Below are 21,788 nucleotides of genomic sequence, written 5' to 3'. Positions count from 1 at the left end.
GGAGGGCTTCAAAGGGAAAAAATCACGTTTCTTTACGTTTCAGGCCCTTAGGGACTATGTAGAAGCGAAGCGCTTATGTTGGTGGACAAAGTTTTATGGTGTGACTCTTCAAATGAGAGCTACTGAGCAGTAGTCTTGGAAGGTACTATTTACTAGTTGTTTTTCTCTTTTTTGGCAAATGGAGAGCAGGTCATGCTTTTTTGCTGATCTGTAAAGACTGTCATGATATTTATTATCATTTCTATTCATAGAACTGTAGCTTGTTCAGTATTTTGTATTTTTTGTTTTTGCATTATATTGACATACTATTTGTTTATTTTTAAAACTCTTTTGTGGCGGTTTGTTATCTCTCAGGACCTCAAAGCGTAGTACTTTCCGCAGTAGGAGTTGCTTGCTCGTTTAGGCGTGTTCCTAACACGCTCAGGATAGAACAAAGAAAAGAATGTGAACTTAATATTTTTAACACTTTTACACTAAAAATAAAACGAGCAGGCAAGACAAAAATCAGAAGATAATTAAATGATCCCAGTGCAAATTTCGAAAAACTGAAGAAAGCCCTAATCAAAGTACCGAGATCAGGATTGAATTAAGGTTGGATCGGTTCGCGTGCAGATTCAAGTTAGAAACGTGCGGACTTAGCGGGGTCAGGTTAATTTTGGATCGATGTTCACAGAAAAAAAGTAAATATTTGATAGATCGAGAAGTTTCTTAAAGATGCAAAAAAGTAATAAACGTGACTAGTGAGGGCGCGGTAGCTACTTGTAGCGCGCAGGGTGTGTTTGCTAGAAAGTGAGATATGTACAAATACTGACACCCACAAGGCACAAAAAAAATAAGAGGGAAGCGATAACAACGGCCAATGCTAGAGAATAACATAACTTGACCTTATCAGTGATTGAAAGAAATATATCCAAAAGTCTGTGGTCAAAACATCTTATGAAATACCAAAAACAAGTGACTCGTATTGTAAAAAATAAAATACAAATATTTTTTTTATGCGTCCTCTTTATGAATGCGATAAACCCCCATCAAATTGTTTTGCCGACTAGAAAAAAGGCTCATTTTTAATCGAATATCATCAGAAGATAACGCTGTCTTTGATTACGTAGGTCGCAGTGAGATCAAAATTTGGTGGATTCGAAACGAAAGCTGTTGTGAAACCTTTGATTTTTCGCCAGCCACCCCATAACTTGTCTGTAATGGTCCCTCCGTTATGGTTTTATTTCAGATGAAAAGTTGCCGCGCACATAATTAACCAAATTATTCCAAAACCTTTTCATATGAGAGCTTAGAACAAACGTGACTTTGACTTTCAAAGAAAGAATCACCAGGCAAAGGACTAGCTGGACAGAGAATCCGCCTCATGCAAAGGAATCCAAGACAGTCTTGGATTATCGGAGGAACTTGGATTCCGGATTCCAATTGTTAGTGGGATTCCGGATTCCTACAGCTGTATTCTGGATTCCACAAGTAAAATTTTCCCGGGTTCTGGAATCCATATTCCCTAATACATGTGGCGAGAGAATCAAAGTGAGGGCTGCTCACGATTAGAGCGATTTTCGCATGACCTTGAAATGAAAACGCGAGAACAAAACAGAAACAACCGAACGGAAATAGAGTGATTTGATTGGTTTATCGAACGGGTATAAACGCGCGTGGCTTTTGATTGGTTAAGCGAACGCTCGGGTGAAAAAACGTTATGCCCGAGAACCACCCTCGTCCCCAAAAGGATCGCGGCCTCTGGGAACGAGATTTCCCGAGAACTTTTTAGAAATCAATCGATACTTCGCTTTCACGTCATACGCAACACGATTAGCCAGTCGAACAATGCCTTCTCCATATTAGGGTTTTCTTTGGCGGGAAAACGAAGAGTCCAAGTTTTGATCTTTTCATCCATAGGCTCTTAAAACAAATAACGAACACTCACCGAAACCATTTTTCAAGGTCATACGAAAATCCCTCTATCTTTTTGATACAAGTGTGTTCCCGTTAGTACTTGCGAATGCCAAATCGACTAGCTCACGTGAAGTCCATGATTACTTTTTCGAGGTCTCGAGAATTTTTTATTCACCCAACAAGACGTTTTGCTTAATAAGGTTCCACGCTTGTTGATAATGACTCCCAGTCTTTCCCTAATTAAGCGCATAAGAGGTGACTTACGATAGCATTTATTTTTATTTCTTCAGCGTTTTTAGTACGGAAAAGGATTTCAGGATTGTTCTCCAAAGCTCTATTTTTGCAGTTTTTGGGAGTGAAAAGCTTAAATCAAATCCAATTAGAACATACGAGTTAATTGTGTTTGCGGTCCATTAGGCTCGCAGTGTCAAGGTCAAGCTGAGCTGGCAATGCTGTTATTTGAACAATAACCACGAAATGCAACTCACTAAATCAGTGTTTGTTGTTCTGGTAGAAATCCCTAAAATAATTACCACCCAGCCCAGCTTGACCTTGATCAGACTATTTGCTTTCAAAAACTCCAAAATTTACTAAGAAATATATCTCTTATAAATTTTCAAGTTCTTAAATTAATGTATCTAAATCAGTGTTTTTATCTTGTTCAATATTGGCGCGATTGACACCAAACTTCAGATTTTATGAGCAAAACAACAGCTCTGCAAGTGCATCACGCTTTTTAGTATACTTTTTGACGTCCACTCCACGACTGCGACTTGAAACCTCCTGATGCGACGAAACAATTTTCACGAATTCTCGTTTTCTTTTTGAACTTGGCTACAGTCCTTAAAAATTGAAATCCAGGAAAAATCGCCCGAGTTGGACCAACTGAGAGAGTCTGAATTAATAGCCGCGATAAAGTTTGAAATAATGTAAATTTAGCGATGTGTTCTCTGCCGTCTTCGTCATCGTTGCGTAACCCTTGAAACCCTAAGATCAAAATTGAGATTCTCATTTACTGTCCCTATACTTTTTCAATAGAAGTGGTGGGGAGAATTTGTTGAAATATCAGTTAGACTGATCTTCCCTGATTCATGCATGTACTCAATTCTCATGACCACGCTGTTTTCTGAACCATTGATATTATAAGGAGAAATTTCATGCTGATCACTCTTGGGGCTTAAAGGGTTAAGCACCCTACTGATGCACAGGGCGTTCCCTTACAAGTTGTGGAAGCAATCGTAAAGTCACATACACACTAAGCGCCGCGGCCTATTTTCACTAATCTCTATAACGCGCTATATTTATAAATTCTTTCCTTGAAAAAAAAAAAAAGAGAAAAAGAAAATGCTTCATTAGTGGTTCGTTTTTTAGAGAACGTGCATTTTATCAGCAACTGACGAAGATGCTCAAGTCAACGACCAATATTCCGTTATTCAGTTCACGCAACGTTTCTACGAACCCTAGCGAAGTTTCCGTCAGTAGGCGGTTATTATCTGTTGGGTATTCAACCGCTAAAATGCCTACTTTTCTGAAACAAAAATCTCCGTCATCTGAAACCTTCAATGAACACAATTTACTTCCTTTTTCTTATTGACTATCACTCGTTAAAATTGTTTCCTCAAAATTTTGGAGTAATGAACTTTAACTCAACGTCAAAACTTCTGTCTTCATAAGATCTAGAACTGATGTATGCGTGGCTTAACACTGATATCGCCAACGACCGAGTAATTATCCCCGCAAATTGACCCCCGTATACTTCCTTGTTGTTTGCAATTGGCTAACAACGATTGAAAATTTACGCCGTTTTACGCATACATGATATTTTCCAAACAAAGATACTTTTAACATCTGTAACAAGTGGCTAGTTATGAACACTCGGAGAGTAATCTCGGTAATGACCCCAATTTAACCGAACGTTTAATTTATGTGTAACGATTCTTCCGAGAGTTCTTGAGAATTGACGTCATAAAGAACTGTTAGAATGTTGTAAACATCCGTGTTACTGAACAGACACAAATCAACGACATACAGAAACGTTCGTCACAAAGCACACATGAAATATTTTTATATGAAACTCGATTTCGTTGGACCTTCCGGAAACTAGAATTAATTCAGCACCGTCCCGCCTCTAATTTTGCTGTTCTTGGATAAAATTGCGCCAAAGTAAGTGAATTTTTAACGTAGAACCACTAGAACATGTCATTACTCTACCGTAACAACAACAACAAAAGTTTATTTCTACTGTAGACGAAAAGAATCTACAAGAAATTTAATTATTAAGAACAATACACATATAGTAGTGTTACTTGGGGCTGTTGACAGTGGAGCGTTTCTCTAAAGTTTGGTAGTGGTTGAAATCTTGATTACGGAGTATCAACCTTTCCAATCCTAGAAAGTGTAATAATGTTTTCCTATTCTGCCTTTTAATGTCTGTATACGAAATATTTTCCAAGATGACCATTCAAGGATTTCCTTAGCAGTGTTATTTCTGAGATGTACGGTACTCCTGTTTTTAGGATTTTGCGCAATGAAATTTAAAATATTTCTTGAATGTTGACTTTGAGCCTACTACCAAGTCATCCCGTGTATTTTAATATGATGTGGAAGGATGTTCTGAAGAGGGATAAAGTTCTTACGGGTTTATTCAAATTTATATACACTGTACTATCGGCAGCACTTCCTTTAGTACTGTTTACTATGCTGTACAAGGTGGTTCTAACTTTTGAGGCAAGGTGGTTGAAATCCTAAAGTGTGACCATTCAAATGAAAGGTAGTACTCTGAGCAGTTCTTTCATGTGGTAGTGTTTATAACGCTATACAAGGTAGTTGTAACTTTTGAGACCAGTCTATGGATGAAATCCTATGGTGTGACCATTCAAATAAAAGCGACTGAGCAGTTCTTTCTTCTAGTACTGTTTACTACGTTGTACAAGGTTGTTCTAACATTTGCGTATATTAATGGATGAGATTCAAAGTGCAATAACCTGCCGCATTTAAATGAAGGCGACCGAGCTGGTCTTTCCTTTGGTACTTATTAATATCCTGTACAAGGCCGTTCTACAGTTTTGAATCGGTGGATGAAATCCTGCAACCATGCAAATCGGAAAGCTACTGAGTAGTACTTTCCTGTACGTAGTGTTCTTTACCCGGAGGTTTGGACGAAATCCTTGGCTGTGACAATTCAAATAAAAACGTTTCGGGCGGCACTTCCCTTTTGTTATGGTACTGTACATGAATAATCAATTTCAATGAAAAACTAAGTATAATCGAAACGTATGTTTTTGGTGTTGCTGGCAAAATTATGAACCAGTGTGTATTAATGCTATCAGATTTTTTTGATCAAGGTATTCAACCTCTTCATACGGAAAGCTTTTTAGATGAGAACAAGCTGCTATGAACGTGACTGATATCAGTGTAACTCGTGAATTTCCTTTAACACCTGCTGTTCCAGCATAGCATGGAGATGAAACAATTCAAGGGACGCCAGATATGCCTTTTGAAAACTTGGTGCAAGACACGTTCAATACAGATGATGTCTTTAATAATCCAATCGTCATTTGACGTCACTTAGTATAAATGATTCGATGAACGCGTATCAAAACACCGCTTGGGAAGCGGGGGGTTGAACACACTACCAAGTTTTCTACGAAGAGGTTGCGTTCCGAGGTCCAACCACATACCCATATATATATCTACCATTTTGTCTGACAAGGTACCCCTTTCGTTCACCTTCCATTAAAAAACGGTACCCCTTATACATACCTACTTTAACATGCACCCTCCTCTAAACCATTGGAATTGTTTTAGCCTGCGTAGAATTGGTGCAAGAAAGAACAGGACGCACGAGGGAACACGCCTGTCTCTCTCTCGCGCGCCCGCGTTCTTTCTTGCGCCCGTAAATTTCTAGCGCCTGCTGTTGGCTTAGGGGAGGGGTAGGTGGGCAAGTTTGTTTATTCTGAAGCGCAGAGTTTTTCACTCGTCAAGCATTTGGGTCTGGGTTGTGGCATACATATTTAGGTGGATCTATTAAAAAAAATTAGACTGAAGATTCTTTCACGTTTTTCGTGAGCACCCATGGGCTCCTGGTGAGCGTGCCTAATGCTTCCAGTAAACGTACCGAGTGTGACGTAACCGTCCCTCCCATGCATGCATTCGTGGGCCGGTGTAATTGCGGTGCGCCGTGCTGGCGCGCGCGGAGCTGTTAGGACAATAAAAAAGGCGGAACAAGTCCCAGCAGGTGTCGATGGGCGAAGAATACAGAGAATGTGGATCGTTATCACCTGTAGTAATAATAAATAATAGCATTTTGGTATAAAGCAAGCTTATAACACGTATGCGTGCGGTTTTCTTTTCATTATAATAGGTGTCAGGCGTCCGAGAGGACAACATTTAGAAGAGCTTGTCGTTATCGAGTTTTCCAGCCAGTTCGTGGTATTCTGTCTGCAGTCCAACGAGTTTCGCTACGCTTGTTAGGTAAGTTGATGTTTATCGCACGAGTTGTATAAAAGAAAAGTCATCAAGACTAAATGTTTTTAAGGGAATTTTAAGGGATCCATCGATATCTGCGCCAAAATCGATTAAGAAAGTGGAGGCTTAGAGGATTGGTCTTTATAGTATGTAGAACGAAGGTAAAATCCTGTAACGGCATAAAATGGTAATGAAGCATATTTCGAGTTTGGTAATTAATACTGGAGTGCGTCACGGACGATAAAACAGGGAATATGCGAGTAATGCTAAGATGCCCAAGCCATCACGTCTATGAACCAAAAACAAAGTCAAGCTGATGGCCAACAAAGAGAAAAAAGGGCAAGGCAGTTTTCTTGGCATATGTTTTTTGTTATCTCCTGGTAAGTATTTGTATTCATTTTCTGTTGGAATAACTCCGCCAAAAGGGTTTGTTTTTGCTTCATTACCTCAAACTGTGTTCAACCAAAGACATGGAACATTGTACTTACTTTAAAAGTGGGTGTCATCTCCTTGGTAACGAGAATATTATAATCAGGAATATTTCATGCAATCGGTGAAGCAATGCTTTGTAAATAATCTTTGAATATTCAGACCAAAACACGAAGGAGATACATAGATTTCGACTACTGCGATCAAGAAAATAAAACTTCTTAAGAAAATAATTTTGGAATTGTCGAGAAAGGAATAAAACGTAGTGAATACTTATAAAAGCTGTGTTTCCGACAATCGACCTTGACATTTGACCATTCGCGATTGGTTCATTGCCGGGTTCATTTTTTCTCGTTTTTAAAATATCTTCTCTGGACTAATTGTCTTAAACATTCTTGGTGGCGTTATTTATAGAGCAGTTTCATTTTCGGAAAGTTTAATTGTGCTATAGTCTTCTAACCGAAAGGAAACACTGAGATATCAGTGAATTTTCCTAGACCCCCAGCTTAGTATTAAGTACTTCTTGTTTTTTCCCATTTTTGCTAAGCTTGAGTTGCTTACAAGGGCATTACTCGCGTTTAAACTGTTTCGTTTTCTAAAACATCATCAATTCAAGATTCAGTGATCTCTCCAATCTACTGGTTTTGCCTGAGGCTGATACAAACCGCTTAAGAGCTTTCAATTCAAAATGGCTTTTGTGTGGATATTGAACGCCAACCAAGTCACGTATTTAGACTAAAGCAAAATGAAATATTATGTTGATAGAAGTTGAAAGCATCCGGTTGTACTAGCGAGCGAATGATGAAAAAATACCTTGTAGGATAGCCGGTGTAGCTGCTGAGAGTAAATTTAGAAAAATATAGCCAACTACAAAAAAGGGTCAAACGGTGTAATCTAATCGCCCAGGGAAAAAAAAAAAACGAAAAAACGGAAAAAGAAAAAATGGCGCACGGTCTTCTGTAAGTCCTTCCATTTCGTTATAAAATGCTATTATTGTATATTATTGCATAAAATTGGTTTTTCTCTTGCATAAATGTCATAAAATCCGGGTTAACTCCTCCCTTTTTAAAGGCAAACTTTTAAGGTGAACTGTTGAAAAAATCAATGAAGTTTTACGCAATACGTTCATGTTGTATTGTTTGTTTTTCAATTATAAAAGGAAACATTCAATGTATAATTTTTTTTTGCATATCTCCCTATAAAATTTTTAGGCCTCCAGAGGCGTTTCTATTTATGAAAAGGTTAAAAATGACAAGCGTTAGGAAAAACTGAATGTCATGAGGTGAAGCCCACTCATAAGAGGACTAGCGCCACGATGTCTGGCATTAGGTGGAACGGCTATCAAGGGGGTTATTTCAACGACATGTTGATCCAAGATCGCGCTAAGCCACGTTTCCTTTTATTGTTTGGGATCGCATTGTTGTCATATCCCATATTGAAATAGCCCCCGCAATTGTTCAAAAATTCTTCTTGAGCCTTCACTGGTATGACATGTGCGGATAAAAATACGGCGATATTGTCATTGCGGGTCGCATATTAAGATACTTATATCCCTCACAACACAACGCGTTGAAGCCCAAGGGGTGGCTAAGTGTACTTACAAAAGGTGCCAAGTTCCCGCGAAGACCTAATGGGGCTTAACACAGAAAAATACGCGTTTGATAAGGCGGTAAATAGCTCTTTTGTCTACTAGTCGCCTTTGGGCATGGACTATCTTTTGTACTGTATGTTAATAGCTCTTTTCATCCAAGAGAAGACCGTGCAGCACATTTTGCGTACATCGATTTTTTGTTTCAATTGCTTCAAGAAAAAAGAGAAATGTAACAGAAATCGTGAAAAACATCTCAAAGAAGGGCGCTCGATCGATCGATGTCAGGTACTCTTATTTTTCTTCAAAACTACATTTCCGTGCCCTGTAATGACTCTGTAATCCTCTTCATTTTGCGTTATTTCTTTCATTGAACATATTAACATGCATTATAATTTCGTGACTCCGGTACCAAGGAACTAGAAAGTCCAGTTTCTTAAACTGCAGGGAATATTTTTCCTACCTCTGCATCACTTAGTATCGGTCAAATACTATGAGATAATGTAATATTAAAATGTTAAACAGCGAATAACTTAGTTTCTACTTACGGCGACGTTAGTTTCTGAAAGAGTTCTATTTATAAGCATATATCAACAAAAGTCTATAAAGCCTGTTAGTTTAAAATATCGGCTTGGGGTCCTTTTATATTATTTCCTTTTCCCCGGATTAGTCATTGCACAAATTTCTTATTTATTATTTTCCGTGGTGGAGCCTTTGTGGTGCCTGTTATTAACGGCTTTTATGCTCCATATCGGATCGGAAGCCCGTTCAAATGAAAGATAATCATAAACCCGCCATAAAGTCTGATGTGGATTGAATGGGATCAAGCATATCTTCCGATAAACGTTGGTTTTGTTTTGAGCATTAGTATTTGGGACCCATGATACAGCAGAGTCAAGGATGGATTTGGCATTAAATCTGTGGACAGTAAATACTCTTTATTCGTTTTTAAAGCTTTCCTCTTACTTGAAACGTTAATTTTTGTAGCTGATAAATTTTAACGTGTGATCACTCAGTTGGTAGCCACACTTTCCTACGACTCTATATCATGCTATAGTATACAGGTGTTGAACTTCGGTAAAATAACCATGAAGCCAAGATACTACCATTCAAACATCCAAAAAGCTACAGAACAGATACTTTGAATCCCTTATCCGGTTTATCGTGTACTACCCAACGTGATTCTGACTCTGGAGATGGCAAAACCTCAAATGTGACCATTTACATGAAAGCTACTAAAACTGAAAATTAATTGGCAGTCGTGTTTCTAGCTTTTGGAACATGGCACCTTAGATATTTTCTGTGTTTTTTTGGCGGTTTTAAGAGTGGAAAGGTCAAGGACAATTTACTTATTTTTATGCCAAAGATCAAGAAAACTCAAACCGATACTAACAATCGGCCAAATAAACATTCAATGGAGAAGGGTTTATCAGTATGTGTCACAGATCTTGTTGCTCTTGCCCACTCGATGCAATTTATCAAAATACATGTCAGTGCTGCTTGAACTAAAAATATTGCCAAGTTTAGGTCAGATAAACAGGCAAAAAATGATTCCATTAACTGACCCCTTCATGTTAAAATTAAAGGCGTTCAACACAAGCTGCTGGAACTAATGAAAAGAATACCCAAACATCGGCGCTTGGGATGACCATTATCGTCTTTTTCCTTATAACATCACTTGCTAACCCCAAGTTCTGGCGAGAAGATTTTTAGATTTATTTTTAACCTGCGGGCGAAATGCAGAGATGTTACGATTCAATTGAAAGCTCTTTAGCAGAATTTTTGCATAGTACTACATTCAACAGACACCTCGCTAAAACGAAAACCCTAGAGTTGGTCCCTGGCTTTCTTTACTCCTTTTACTTGACTCTCTAAAAGACGGACACAGCCGCTGGTCCCAAAGGCGTCCATCTTAGAACTATAGAGGGAGTCGACTGTATTTAAATCATGAAATTTTACAAAAAGAAATTTTTAATTTTTGTGAAGTTTTTTGCTTTGGCCATGAGATTAAAGGAACTAATCAAACAAGTGGTACTTCCTGATTAAACAAAATTCTGTACTAAAGGAGATCTATATGGAGAACAGAGTGTTGATTTAAAGTATCCGTTTGGAAGGCGTTGATCTGTTGCCTTAATATTTAATCGACCCACATGTAATCGAGCTTTCCGAATAACGTCCTCCCTTTTCGAAGGGCTAAAGCCATTTACGGCTTTTTTGATGTTGAGTCTTTACTTCCATTCCCATAGTCAACTAAGTTATGAAGGCGGCGGTGTGACAGAGTTGCAAATTTCGAATCCCTTGGCATAATCATATAGTGTGACCATTCAAATGAAAACTCTTCGGCAGTGCTGTTGAATGGTAACTTTGTTTTTTAAGTACTTTGCAAAATGGGAGTTGGTATTTTTGGGATGAATTGAGATCTTGGGTTGTTCGGAGATGGAGGGACACACCTAATGAGGCTTTTGTAACCGTTATAGTTACATTTTCTTGCTGTGAATTTGTCTTTTACAAAACCTGTAGACCATCAGAAATCAAGAAAGTATCACTTTGCTTAGTAAACTACCAAAAAAGCGAATTTTACCCTGATAATAAAAGGCAGATTGAGGCGTTTTCTTTGAATGGCCGCATCATAGGATTTTATTTGGACTCAATAGTCAGCCATTAATTTAACCTGGGTGTGACCCAGGGGTCTTAGAAAAGAAAGACCGGAGCAAAGTTAAATTCGTTTTCTACAAACACTTGTCAACAGAATAGGTGCCTTTATATAACCTATAAACTGGTTTTACGACAGAGTACTTAATTATGGCTTTCCTTTCGTTACTGATGTGGCCAATATCGGTGCCGTCTGTATGTCCTTCTACTTTTCAATGTATGGATTAGCGAGGTTTCAAAGTGTGACCGGTCGAATAAAGGGTATGGCTTTAAGAAAAACCTTTCTACAGCAGCCCTCCTTTCAATTATTCTGAGGGAAGGTTCTTTTAAAAATTGGAGTGAAAATTTGTTATGATTTTGCAGTTCTTCCAGCTCTCGGGCAGCTGTCTAGCTATTCAGCTGAGTCATGAAAGGCCATGAAAACAATCGGCTATCAAACTGAACGTAAAAAAACTGCAAACATAAATATCCAACAAAAAATAATCAACTTTATTTTCTGTTTGGATTTGTTGAACGACACAACGTCTTACAAGGTCGTATTTTCCAGCTTTCGGATATTCGTGCTAGCACGGCCATGCGTGACATTCGGTTAATTGACCGTGTAAAGACGACAACTATCGAGCTGAGCGGCATACCAGACTAAAATATATATGGACAGTTTTAGTTCCTTTCATAGTTACCTCACGATGGTCACTATTAAAGTCGCATGGGCTAAAAGATAGATGGAAAAATCGCTGAAAACTTGGAAATCAAGGGGAAAAAATAGAGGTAGGACAGGAAGGATTCACTGTTTATTTAAATTAGAGTTTACGTCAGAATAACAAGGCATCACCGAGTACAAAATATTTCATCTATCTTTTTTTAACGTTAAGATTTTCTCCGTCATGTTCACCCTGCCTGAATTTTACCAAAATGTAACAAATACAAAAAATCCTTGAATTTTGCTCGAGTAGGAGAACGCAAAATGAATAGGAATATCACAAAAAGAGCATAAATCGCACGTAACTAGCCAAACCTTCACTTGATCTCTTATTGTCATTTTCTGATATCTGTAGATACGACGAAAAGCCGTTAGAAGCTGTAAAATTCGAACCTTCTTAAAGTGTTTTAAAAAGGATTTGACAACTTTACTGTACAGTATTTTAGGCGACTTTATATACACAGTGGAATTCACTTCCTGACATTGCCAGATTCAAAGCGACCTCTCTGAAGATTAACTATTAGGTAAACCACAATTTAAGGATTCTTTGTTGAGCTACTAGTTTAGGAAAGGTCCTTTAAGTCAATATGATCCACTACCGGAAATTTTGAAGAGAGTTCAAGTTGTTTTGGGAAGCACTAGGTCAACGTGGTTGTTTCCTCGTTGTGAGGAACTCACGGAATTTATTTTGACTGCCAAAAACGCTCTGTTGGTAAGAAAAAATGACTTATTCACGAGTTAAATAAACGATTTATAGTTATGTAAAACCTGCGTGCGATAGAAAGTTTCGATGAATGAATCTCCATCGATTTGTTTGACAAAAGGTTTTTTCGACCCCAAGTTTGATCCGTGAGGACTTGACAACGACTTTTCAAAATGGGAATTACGTTTTGACAAGTACTAGCTAATATCGTAAAGTACCTGTTATGAATGTCTCTTGAATTGAGAAGTCGATAAGACGAAGATTTTTGCACTTAGAAATTGTCACGCTGAACACCGGCTAGTTCAGCGACGCGGGGTGGCCAGCAGTAGATTTATCCAAAAGGATCAGTTATCGACGAATTCTCAAAATATTGTAAATTCAACATAACCTATCAGTCGGACCCCCAATCACTAGACCTCCATTGTTGGTGGCGACGCTCTGTCTCCTCATTACAAAACAGCCTCGCTCCCCACAATGCTTAATCGCTCGCTTATAAGCTCTCGGCGACAGCTTGTCGGCTGGCTTCCGGTGACCAAAATCGCGGATTTTGGTTGTACTTGCGCGAAAATGTTATAGTCTTTTCGCGATTTTTTGCATCCTCAAACAAACGAGTCCATTTCAGTCGGTTTTTTTTGTAGCGCCGAGATGCCATGTAACCTTTCGCGGCGCCGGTAAACGAAAATGGACTTAAAACATCGGGTTATTAAAATTTGAAATTCATATGCAGCGCTTGCATTGTGAATCCGGCGCCGCGGAGCCGTCCATAAAAAATACCCCAGCAGCTACTCTCCCGGGGCGACTAAATGGAATGAATGTCAACTAGCCTGTCACACAATAGACCCTTACCGACTATGGTTCCGTGATATCAACAAAATATTTATTCATTCAACTTGTTTATGATCAGATCAAAACCAAAACAGTGTGTTTTTTAGGCATTTCGTCGTTGCTCGCGGAATGTTTTTTCTCTGGAGCTTGACGACTCCCTCGATTTCAGCTTCCTATAATCGCGCTTACAGTGACGTAATGTCCGCATTGTATATTTCTATTAATTTAATTATACCTTTAATAATGGAGATATGTCAATCAACATGCTTGAAGCCAGCACGTGCCGGGGGTTCGCAGACTAACTGTCGCCAAATCCAGCGGTTTATCTTATGCCCCGCGCCAGTCAGGAGCCTTTCTTGAGGCCAAAGCAAACCTTACGTAAAAGAAGTGGCGTTTGGATATGTCAAAGGATTAACGCACATACATCTCGCGTTTCGAAGCGCTTTTAAAATCGCTTCAAACAACCGTTAAATTCGCTCTCGTCTCGTTACACCCCTATCTGAGCGCGAACGAATACAAACATACAAAAACAGTGCCACGAGAAATTCCCTAGGGAGACGACCCGCTTCCAGCTGCAATTTTCGGTAAGGAGAAATCAGCTCATGATCATCGCGCGTCAATGATGCCATACAACAGGTATAACAAAGTAGACGTGAACATTTTATCTTATGGTTGCTTTGTTCTGTTCTATTAGATTTTTTCTGGTCATTCATCAAATCTCCAGACGCTGTCTTAGCTTGGAAAGGGAAAGGAGAGAGACGTGAGGTTATCTTGAATCTCATTGAGAAAAACCAGAGGGTTCCAACGTGGGGAGTCCTTAGATCCCAGCACTTGTGATTGTGTTTATATTCGAGTCAACCGGCGCATGCGACGAACTACGCTCATTCACTACGATGACTAGTCAGCGCAAACGGCCGAGAAATCCATCTCCATGCAGACAAGCTGCAAAGTGCCCAAAACTTAACAAAGGACAGCAGCGATGTGGACCTTTATCTCTTTTAAATTTAAGCGCAAAATGCGTGGCGGAAAGTATTCCTTTCCAACAAGTTGAGGAACGAAGCGCACCCATCCCTGAGCCGGTGCAGCTGAGGATAGTTTACTGGTCATTCCCGAGAAATGAAAGAGACATTTGTATGTATTCCTCTTTACACGCTACATTGTCACACAGTGACGCCAAAAGGCTGCCTTTCCAAAGAGGTTTAGCTTTACTAGAAGGAAACGCTGTCAGGGATGTACTACAAGTCGGTAGGTGAATTTCTGTTTTGTACCCTTAATAACCGCAACTAATTCCCCTGACTGGGTCGTTGTCCGTCTATAGACCGTGGAGAAGAGAAATTAATTTCTTTCGCGAGTCATTAAAAGGCTTAGAATTTTAAAAGGCATATAGTAAGTAAGAATGTTATCGTTTTGAATATAAATCGACTCAGCGTTCGTGCTTAATTTTATGTGTTTTTTCGCCCAACTGGGCGATAGCGCCACTCTGTCTACCACAGTTTCTATAGAATACTAATGACCTACAGTATCTGTTTACCTCCAGCGCCACAAAAAATTCCGCCTCCAAATTGGTTTTTATTATAGTCACCTTTGATACAGAAACTTTGTAAGAATTATCGTCTTGAAGTTCTTTTAGAACTGCCGGGTGGTTTAATGAACAATTTAGAGGTTTTAAAGAAACAGGTAGACCTTGTACGCGGAAGACAAGGGCTTTAAGTTTAGTGAGACAAAAGTTTAGTCTCGATCAGTGAAGTTGAATATTTGTATACCTGCTAAAAAACTTTCGTTGGTAAATACAGTGTAATAGTACATTAAAAAATGATATATTGTCAACCGCTTTGGCTTTCAAAGATTTCTTCTGTTTTTAAAAAGATTGTCGATTTCTCGCTAAAGTTTGCGTTCCTTGATTCTTAATTAAACTTGTACTGGCTCGAAAGAAATGACTGGGCTTTCTCAAGCTCCTTATTTGTGGATTAAACCCAGAAAGTTTTATTGTTTATAATTTACGAACGTGGTCGGCTCTTTCCCTTTAGTTTCAGCAATTTCTTTTAATTTTACTCAAGAATAGCGCCTCGGACTTTTGTCTTGAAATTTGCAATTAAAGCCTGCTTGGAATCCGCAATGAGCTTTTAAGGCTGACAAACAAATTTTGATCGTCGAAGGGACCGGTTTTGACATTTCAGATGTTTGCTAGTTTAAGTTCACTTTCTACCTCGGAACTTCCACTATCCCCTCAGGGACATTATTACTAAAAGCGACTGTGTGCTTTAAAAGTGCAAAAAATAATTACTGTATAAAAGTTGTGTCTTTCTATGTTTTCCCTCTCCTCTCTTGGAATAACAGTGTTATAGTTACTGCTTTTGAATAGTGACATGAAATCATTTTGTGAAGTTTGCAGCTAGGATTTTTTTGGCGGTTTTTTGAAGGGACGTGGTTCAGGTGCTGTTACTACCAAGACAAAATAAACTGCTTTATTTTGACCTGCCGACAAAAGGATTGTGATAAATTGAGCAATCAAATTATTCGATGGACGGTCTCTTTACTTCATTCTTTCTTTACCCAGGACGGGCTGCGCGGAAACTGCGCCGTGTAAAACTTCAGTAACCGGATTATACCGCATTGTGTTTCTCATAAATATTACTTTATTATCTGTTCGCTTTTTGTATCACTTTTACGTTTCTTTCTGTCTAGACCAGGAATAGAGCTCAAATCCTCTCGTTTTGTTTGATTGTAAAGAATTTCGTTTCATTTACAAACAATCTAGTCACAAATAGAGTCGCTCCCAGAAAACGCTATACTCAGGATACGCCCACGTAAAAATGTGAAGTGGAACTCGGCTTAATCCTTTTGCGAAAGAACGCGTCAGCGAGTAGGATATGTGTGACTAAATAAGGTGGTGGCCTAAATTATTTCCTAAATAGTCAAAAATGTTGTTTGAAAACTTTTTTTCCAACCCTGGCGCTACAAAAAGAAGACCAGATGACTAGATTGTTTTGTTAGCTTTAGTTTCTTGCAAAATTTTAAATCGCTTTGAAAGACTGTTAAATGTTCTGTAGAAATAGTTGGTTCCTTGAAAGGCGCTCAAATGGCTGTGTCAAAAAGATTTCTAGTCCCCCTCAGCCCATAAGAAGCTTCACGCGTGATAGTATAACACATGGAAAACACTACTCAATAGCTACGCTCTGATCACATTGAATTCAAGTTATGGCTTTTTTGGGAACCTACTAGATTGGACGATTGTTAAACCCACAAGCCTTGATGACACTTTAAGTTTTAAGTTCGGCGTTATTCCCACAGACTCAAAAACACATCTACCTTTTGAATGAGTGGAAAAAATCTTAGGATGAGACCATTCAAATGAAACCAGCTTAGCGGCATATTCGTATAGTAACACTAGTTTTTCGGTCTTCAGCAAATGATATTTTTCCTCAGTAGATTTTGCGACAGAGGCGAAAATTGCGGTGCGAAGATGGGTGATTAGAGACAAAGTGTAGCCACCTGTCGCCCGGCCGCTTTGTTAATGATGCGCCAAGTTTTAGGGAGAGGCTGCAAGAAATATGTTGCCAGATTAATTGCTGTGTCATTCGTTAACAGACTAATGGGCTAAAACGCCAAAGAAACGTCAATACCAGACGAATAATAGTTGATTTGCATTTTTGCAAAAGAGGCTTAGCGTGAATAAAAAGCGCGGCAAAATGCGCTTAAATCATCGACTATTAAAAAGTTCCAGATCCTTTGACACATCTAAATGCATGTTTTTCTGCATAAAATTTCTTTCAGGTTTTCATCTTAGTGGCAAAGTAACAGAACAAGAGGATACCAAATATGGAACACAGCAAGAGGAATACAATGTTTCCGTTGGATTTGATAGGTGCAAAATTACCGAGGTTTCTTGCAGTTGTGGGAATAAGGACATTTTATGGTGTCCCCACGTCGTGGCGCTTTCACTTTACAGAATTCGTAACCCGGACAAGGTGACTCTACGCGTTCCAATATCAGAAACGTTGCTTCAAATGAACCGCGAACAACTTCAGAAACTCTTGCAGTATCTTATCACGGAGCACCACACCGACGTTTTGCCGACTGCTCAGCGATTGGCGGATGAAATTTTGCTAAAGACTTCGGAGATTAACCGCTTGCACGGAGCTCCTGATCCTACTGCAGGCGCTAGCGCAGATGATGAGAGCTGTTGGCATTTAGATGCAGAACAAGTCAGACAACAAGTTCGGAATTACCTCTCCCAAGGTGGCTACAGCGGCAGCGGAAAACATCTTCTATCCATGTTCGCTAAGGTAAAGAATACTAGTAATGGTTAACCCATATGATTTCAAAACGACTATTAAATTTGGAAATAAAAAAGACCATCGGAAATAAACAAGAAAATATGAATCACTGAGCCCGAATCATAGGATTCCCCTGCACACGGCAAAAGCAACTCGGTTGTTTCCAGCTTGTTTCGCCTTTTTTCGTGGATTTACCATCATTCAAACACCAAGCTACTGACTTTTTTAGGAAGATCACACTCTCTGTCCTCAGTGATAAAATGCAGTCTTCTTTGAGACTTAAATGTACTTTTACTTCTTTTGCAGGTTCGTGAAATGCTTCGCGTTCATGACAACAACGGATCGCGCATGCTTAGGCTGATAACTGAACAATTTCTAGCGGACCCAAGGCTCCAAATATGGAAAGAACAAGGTACCTCGATGAATGACAAATGCAGGCAGCTCTGGGACCAACTGGGAGCATTATGGGTTTGTGTAGTTTTGAACCCAGACAGTAGCCGTGCGGATAAGGCTGCGTGGAAAGCTCAGCTAAAAACCTGGAGCCAACAAGAAGTTTGCCCGTTGGAGAACCCGAACGTTCCAAACGCTGAAGAAAGTGACGAAATGTCAAACGAAACGTGCCCGCGCCGTACCGTGTTTTACAGAGCCGTGCAAGCATGTGATTTGGACTGGGACAATAGCAAATTAAAAGCCATCATTGGGCGCGGTGAAAAGGAGAAGGTTAACAAGAATCTTACTTGGAAAGGTAAAGATATTATTTTCACCCTCAGGAGCGGCCAAAGGCGAACTATCAATACAGAGCTTTAGATTCTGACACGAGGACGCCTAGGAGTACGAGATTTTGTCAATAATAAATAGTGCGCGCGAGTGAGAACCAGCGTCATTTTGGCGGGAAAACGTGATAGCCGTCGTCGTTCTATACCTGGTGTTAGGAATGTCGTAGTAGCTCGAACAAGTTATCAAATGGAAGAAGTTTTATCATTTTGCTATTGGGAGGGGGCTTAACTTCCTTCAGTATAAATAACCGTACTAACTTTTTTGGTGAAAAAAGTAGAATGAAGCTTTCCGGGGTGTCTTTTTTTAGAACACGCGCAAAAACTTTAAGTTAAATCTCGTAGTCTTACTCGTTCTCGTCCTCAAATCTAAAGCTCTCTAATAAACCCTCTCAACCGACTTATCTAACTTTTCCCAGAGTGTTCTCCATCTCTCCCTTCCCAATGTTAAGGCCCGCGTTATTTGCAAATGGATAATACGTGACTCCGAGGAAGGCGAAACGTCATAAGTGTTTTGACTAATATGACGACTACTGTCGCTTTTACCAACCTGGAGGGGTTGTAAGTAAAGTGTTCACTACGTCCTACGTTTTTAGGTCAATTAAAATACTCCTGCCACTTCTCAGTCAATCCGAACCAAAAACTTACAACACGTGACCGACGCTATGGTACTAGCTAAATATTTCCTGGTTGAGTAATAATCGGTATTCTTATTGAATGGTGTAGAGTATGGTGTCATTGGCCAGTTTGATCACTCTCGTATTAGGTCACTAAATGAAAGTGTTGTTCGAGGGCTTCTCTGATTTGAATGGTCAGAATTCATTTGTCAAGAGAGTAATCAAATGTTAATTTTGTTTTAACAGAGGAGGTGCCCATGGCCGCTGCTCGAGTAGATGCCTTGCGGGCTCATGGTTATCCCCAAGAAGCCTTACAATTGGGAGTTGCAGTAGCACGAGGTCTGAAAGAAGAGCAGTTGGAAAGAGTCCAAGAAATGGAAACCTTGATGGAGAGTTTCAGTGAAGAGGAAATAGAACATAAACTTTGCGACGAAAGCTCCGAAGTGGACGAGTTTATTGAGGGCTGGATCGGGCACCAGCTTGATCCCATTGTCGTGTTGTACGATACTCTTGTAGAGGAAGTGATCGGGCCACAAGAGAGCGATGACGAGCTGAAAGGCGACGCAGAAACTCTCCCCGACGTGAGATGTAGCTCGGAAATTGATCTTTCGGAATACAGCACCGGAAAAGAAAATTATTTGACTTTAGCTCTGGAAGTCGCGCTTATGGGACTTGGACAGCAGCGAACAATCCCCTTGGGGTTCTATGCCCAAGACAAAGCCTGTCGGCAGGAAGAACACTTAATCGCACAGCTTAATCTTTTGAACTTTGACGACAAAATTCTTTACCCTGTACTCAAATCTCAAACTGAACTTCTCTTAAAGAGCGGGCCATTTAGTGGACTGGGACTCGGCGTGCATGCGAACAGCGTTCCCATGCACACCTTCGCGCGCTTCCTATTCAGCAAATTCGTACACAAGGACCTTGACCTCGCTTTCAAGCTTGGCCTCCGTGCCATGCGTTTCTTGGCTTTAAGTGATTTCTCAGGCGACACGGCGGATGAGGAAATACCCCTGGTGGGGCCTTCTAGAATCACACGATTGTACACTTTGGGACATTTACAATCACAGCAGTGTGAGCTGGCATCACGCCTTCTCAATGCTGCCAAAGATTCCGCTGACCGTCTCTCCTCGGTTCTTCAAGCAGCTCAGCGGCATATACACTCAGCTCCACAGCTATTCCGTCTCGCGCAGGACGCGTTCAAACTATCCAAGGTTCAGACGTCTGAGACACCTGACATTGACATGCTTCATGTTGCTATAGAGCTTGGACTCTTAGTGTTGCGCATGACATTAAACACGACAAACTGGCGACGTCGAGAGATGGTGCAATGGCTGATAGAATGCGCCATCGAAGCTGGTACATCTGCTCTCAGTCAAATCATGAAGAACTGGAGCTCACTGTTTACCCCAACAGAAGCGACGTCTATGGTGGCTACGACCGTCATGACGCCCGCCACGGCGGCCCGCCTTCAGTTAACAGTTGTTGAGAAAGAAGCCCTTCTGTGTTGTGCACGAGCGCTCGCTCTACAGTGCGCCAGTCGAGAACCTCAAAAGTGTTGTCTTTCCACACTGAGCCTCTGTGAGAAGAACCCTGCAGCCTTCGAGGCAGCCTACAGGCTCGTTGTAGAGTCTGCAGCTGTCATTCCGCCAACCCAACTCTTTGCTATTGCTCGTTACATGGATTACCGTGGCTACCCCCAGAGGGCGTTTAAACTTGCAACACTGGCCATGAAGCATTTCACCCTCGCTTACAATCAAGACAGTCATCCTTCCATTGGAGACATCCACTGGGCGTGCGCTCTGTCCCAGGCCTTGGGCTTTAATGAACTCATGCAGATCATTCCGCTTATCATCAAAGCAGTGCATTGCCCGACAGTGCTGTCAGATCTACTCTTCAGGTGTACCTTTGTGAAAGCAACCACTGACGAGTCTCATAATAGTCAATTCTTTATGACGGACAACTGCGGGCTCAGATGTGATGAAGAACCGCTGAGGCAGCTTCTGGAGGCAACAATTAGCGCTTATGTGAACACGACGCATAGCAGGCTGAATCACATCAGTCCCAAGCATTACATGGACTTCGTGTCTTTCTTATCGAAAGCACATGAGACATTCCTGTTAGCCTCCGACGGCGGTAGTCGTTTCCGAGCGCTAATCAACAACATGAAAGTCTTGTACAAAGGAAAGAAAAAACTTATGCAGTTAGTGAAAGAGACATTTGGATAAAACTCTTTAGGAATCAATTTGAAATATGAAATAATTATTTATGAAAATGAACGTTCGCAATCGAACCAGAGATATATTAAAGATTATTACAGTGTAAACAAGATAAGGCGATTATAAATTGTATATTTACTTGTGTGAATTTATTAACAAACCTAGGTTACGTCCGCGTTTCAATTCGCCTCTAAACTTGAAATTAGAAAATTCTTGCCTTGGAGCGCTGCTTAACGTTTTAGTTAATCAGTTTTTCTTTTGGAGTGGTTTAAATTAAAGACGCTTTTGAACGATGGAAATGTTGGCTTCGTTTTATGTGTTTGTCTTCATATCGAGAATTTTCAAATGCAGTGATCCACAAGGTCGCTACCCCTTGCACCCAACTCTATTGTTACCGCACCCTTTACAGTCAACCCTCTCTAAGATGGACACCCTACAGGCGTTATTTTCCCCACTTTTTAGCCAATCAAAGGCAAGCTTATGTTTTTCATGTCACGTTAAGGCGTGCGTGTCTCGCGCTCCACGCCCCGCCTCGCGCTTGCCTTCGACTATTGACTGGTAACGAGCGAGTCACGGCAAACTGATGCGTTCTTGTATGCGGCGATGATGTTACACGAGACGATTTGCCACGACGATTTTTAG

At 40.2% G+C, this 21,788-nt stretch overlaps 1 protein-coding gene across 4 annotated transcripts; it reads left to right on the top strand.

Moving 5' to 3' along the window:
* LOC140922059 (zinc finger SWIM domain-containing protein 6-like) lies at positions 1–21,445 on the top strand. Of its 4 annotated transcripts, none has more exons than XM_073372085.1 (6): positions 1–142; positions 6,260–6,369; positions 13,955–14,505; positions 17,035–17,546; positions 17,844–18,282; positions 19,174–21,445. In XM_073372085.1, the coding sequence occupies exons 3-6, from the start codon at positions 14,154–14,156 to the stop codon at positions 21,153–21,155; spliced, it is 3,285 nt and encodes a 1,094-aa protein (XP_073228186.1). In that variant the 5' UTR covers positions 1–142; positions 6,260–6,369; positions 13,955–14,153; the 3' UTR covers positions 21,156–21,445. The 4 variants fall into 4 exon arrangements, with proteins under 4 accessions (XP_073228186.1, XP_073228187.1, XP_073228189.1 ...); XM_073372086.1 differs by lacking the exon at positions 1–142 and adding an exon at positions 4,043–4,059; XM_073372088.1 differs by lacking the exons at positions 1–142; positions 6,260–6,369 and adding an exon at positions 8,135–8,668.
* Positions 21,446–21,788: the final 343 nt, after the last annotated feature.

This window comes from Porites lutea, chromosome 12 (assembly GCF_958299795.1).
Source record: "Porites lutea chromosome 12, jaPorLute2.1, whole genome shotgun sequence".
Lineage (NCBI taxonomy): Eukaryota > Metazoa > Cnidaria > Anthozoa > Scleractinia > Poritidae > Porites > Porites lutea.
The sequence above is the reverse complement of the archived record's forward strand: the minus strand, read 5'-3'. Positions and strand labels throughout refer to the sequence as shown.

Coding starts and splice junctions, on each gene's coding strand:
- LOC140922059 (XM_073372085.1), top strand. CDS start 14,154: ATGACTAGTCAGCGCAAACGGCCGAGAAATCCATCTCCATGCAGACAA. Junction 14,506..17,034: donor CAGGGATGTACTACAAGTCG/GTAGGTGAATTT, acceptor AATTTCTTTCAG/GTTTTCATCTTAGTGGCAAA. Junction 18,283..19,173: donor CAAGAATCTTACTTGGAAAG/GTAAAGATATTA, acceptor TTGTTTTAACAG/AGGAGGTGCCCATGGCCGCT.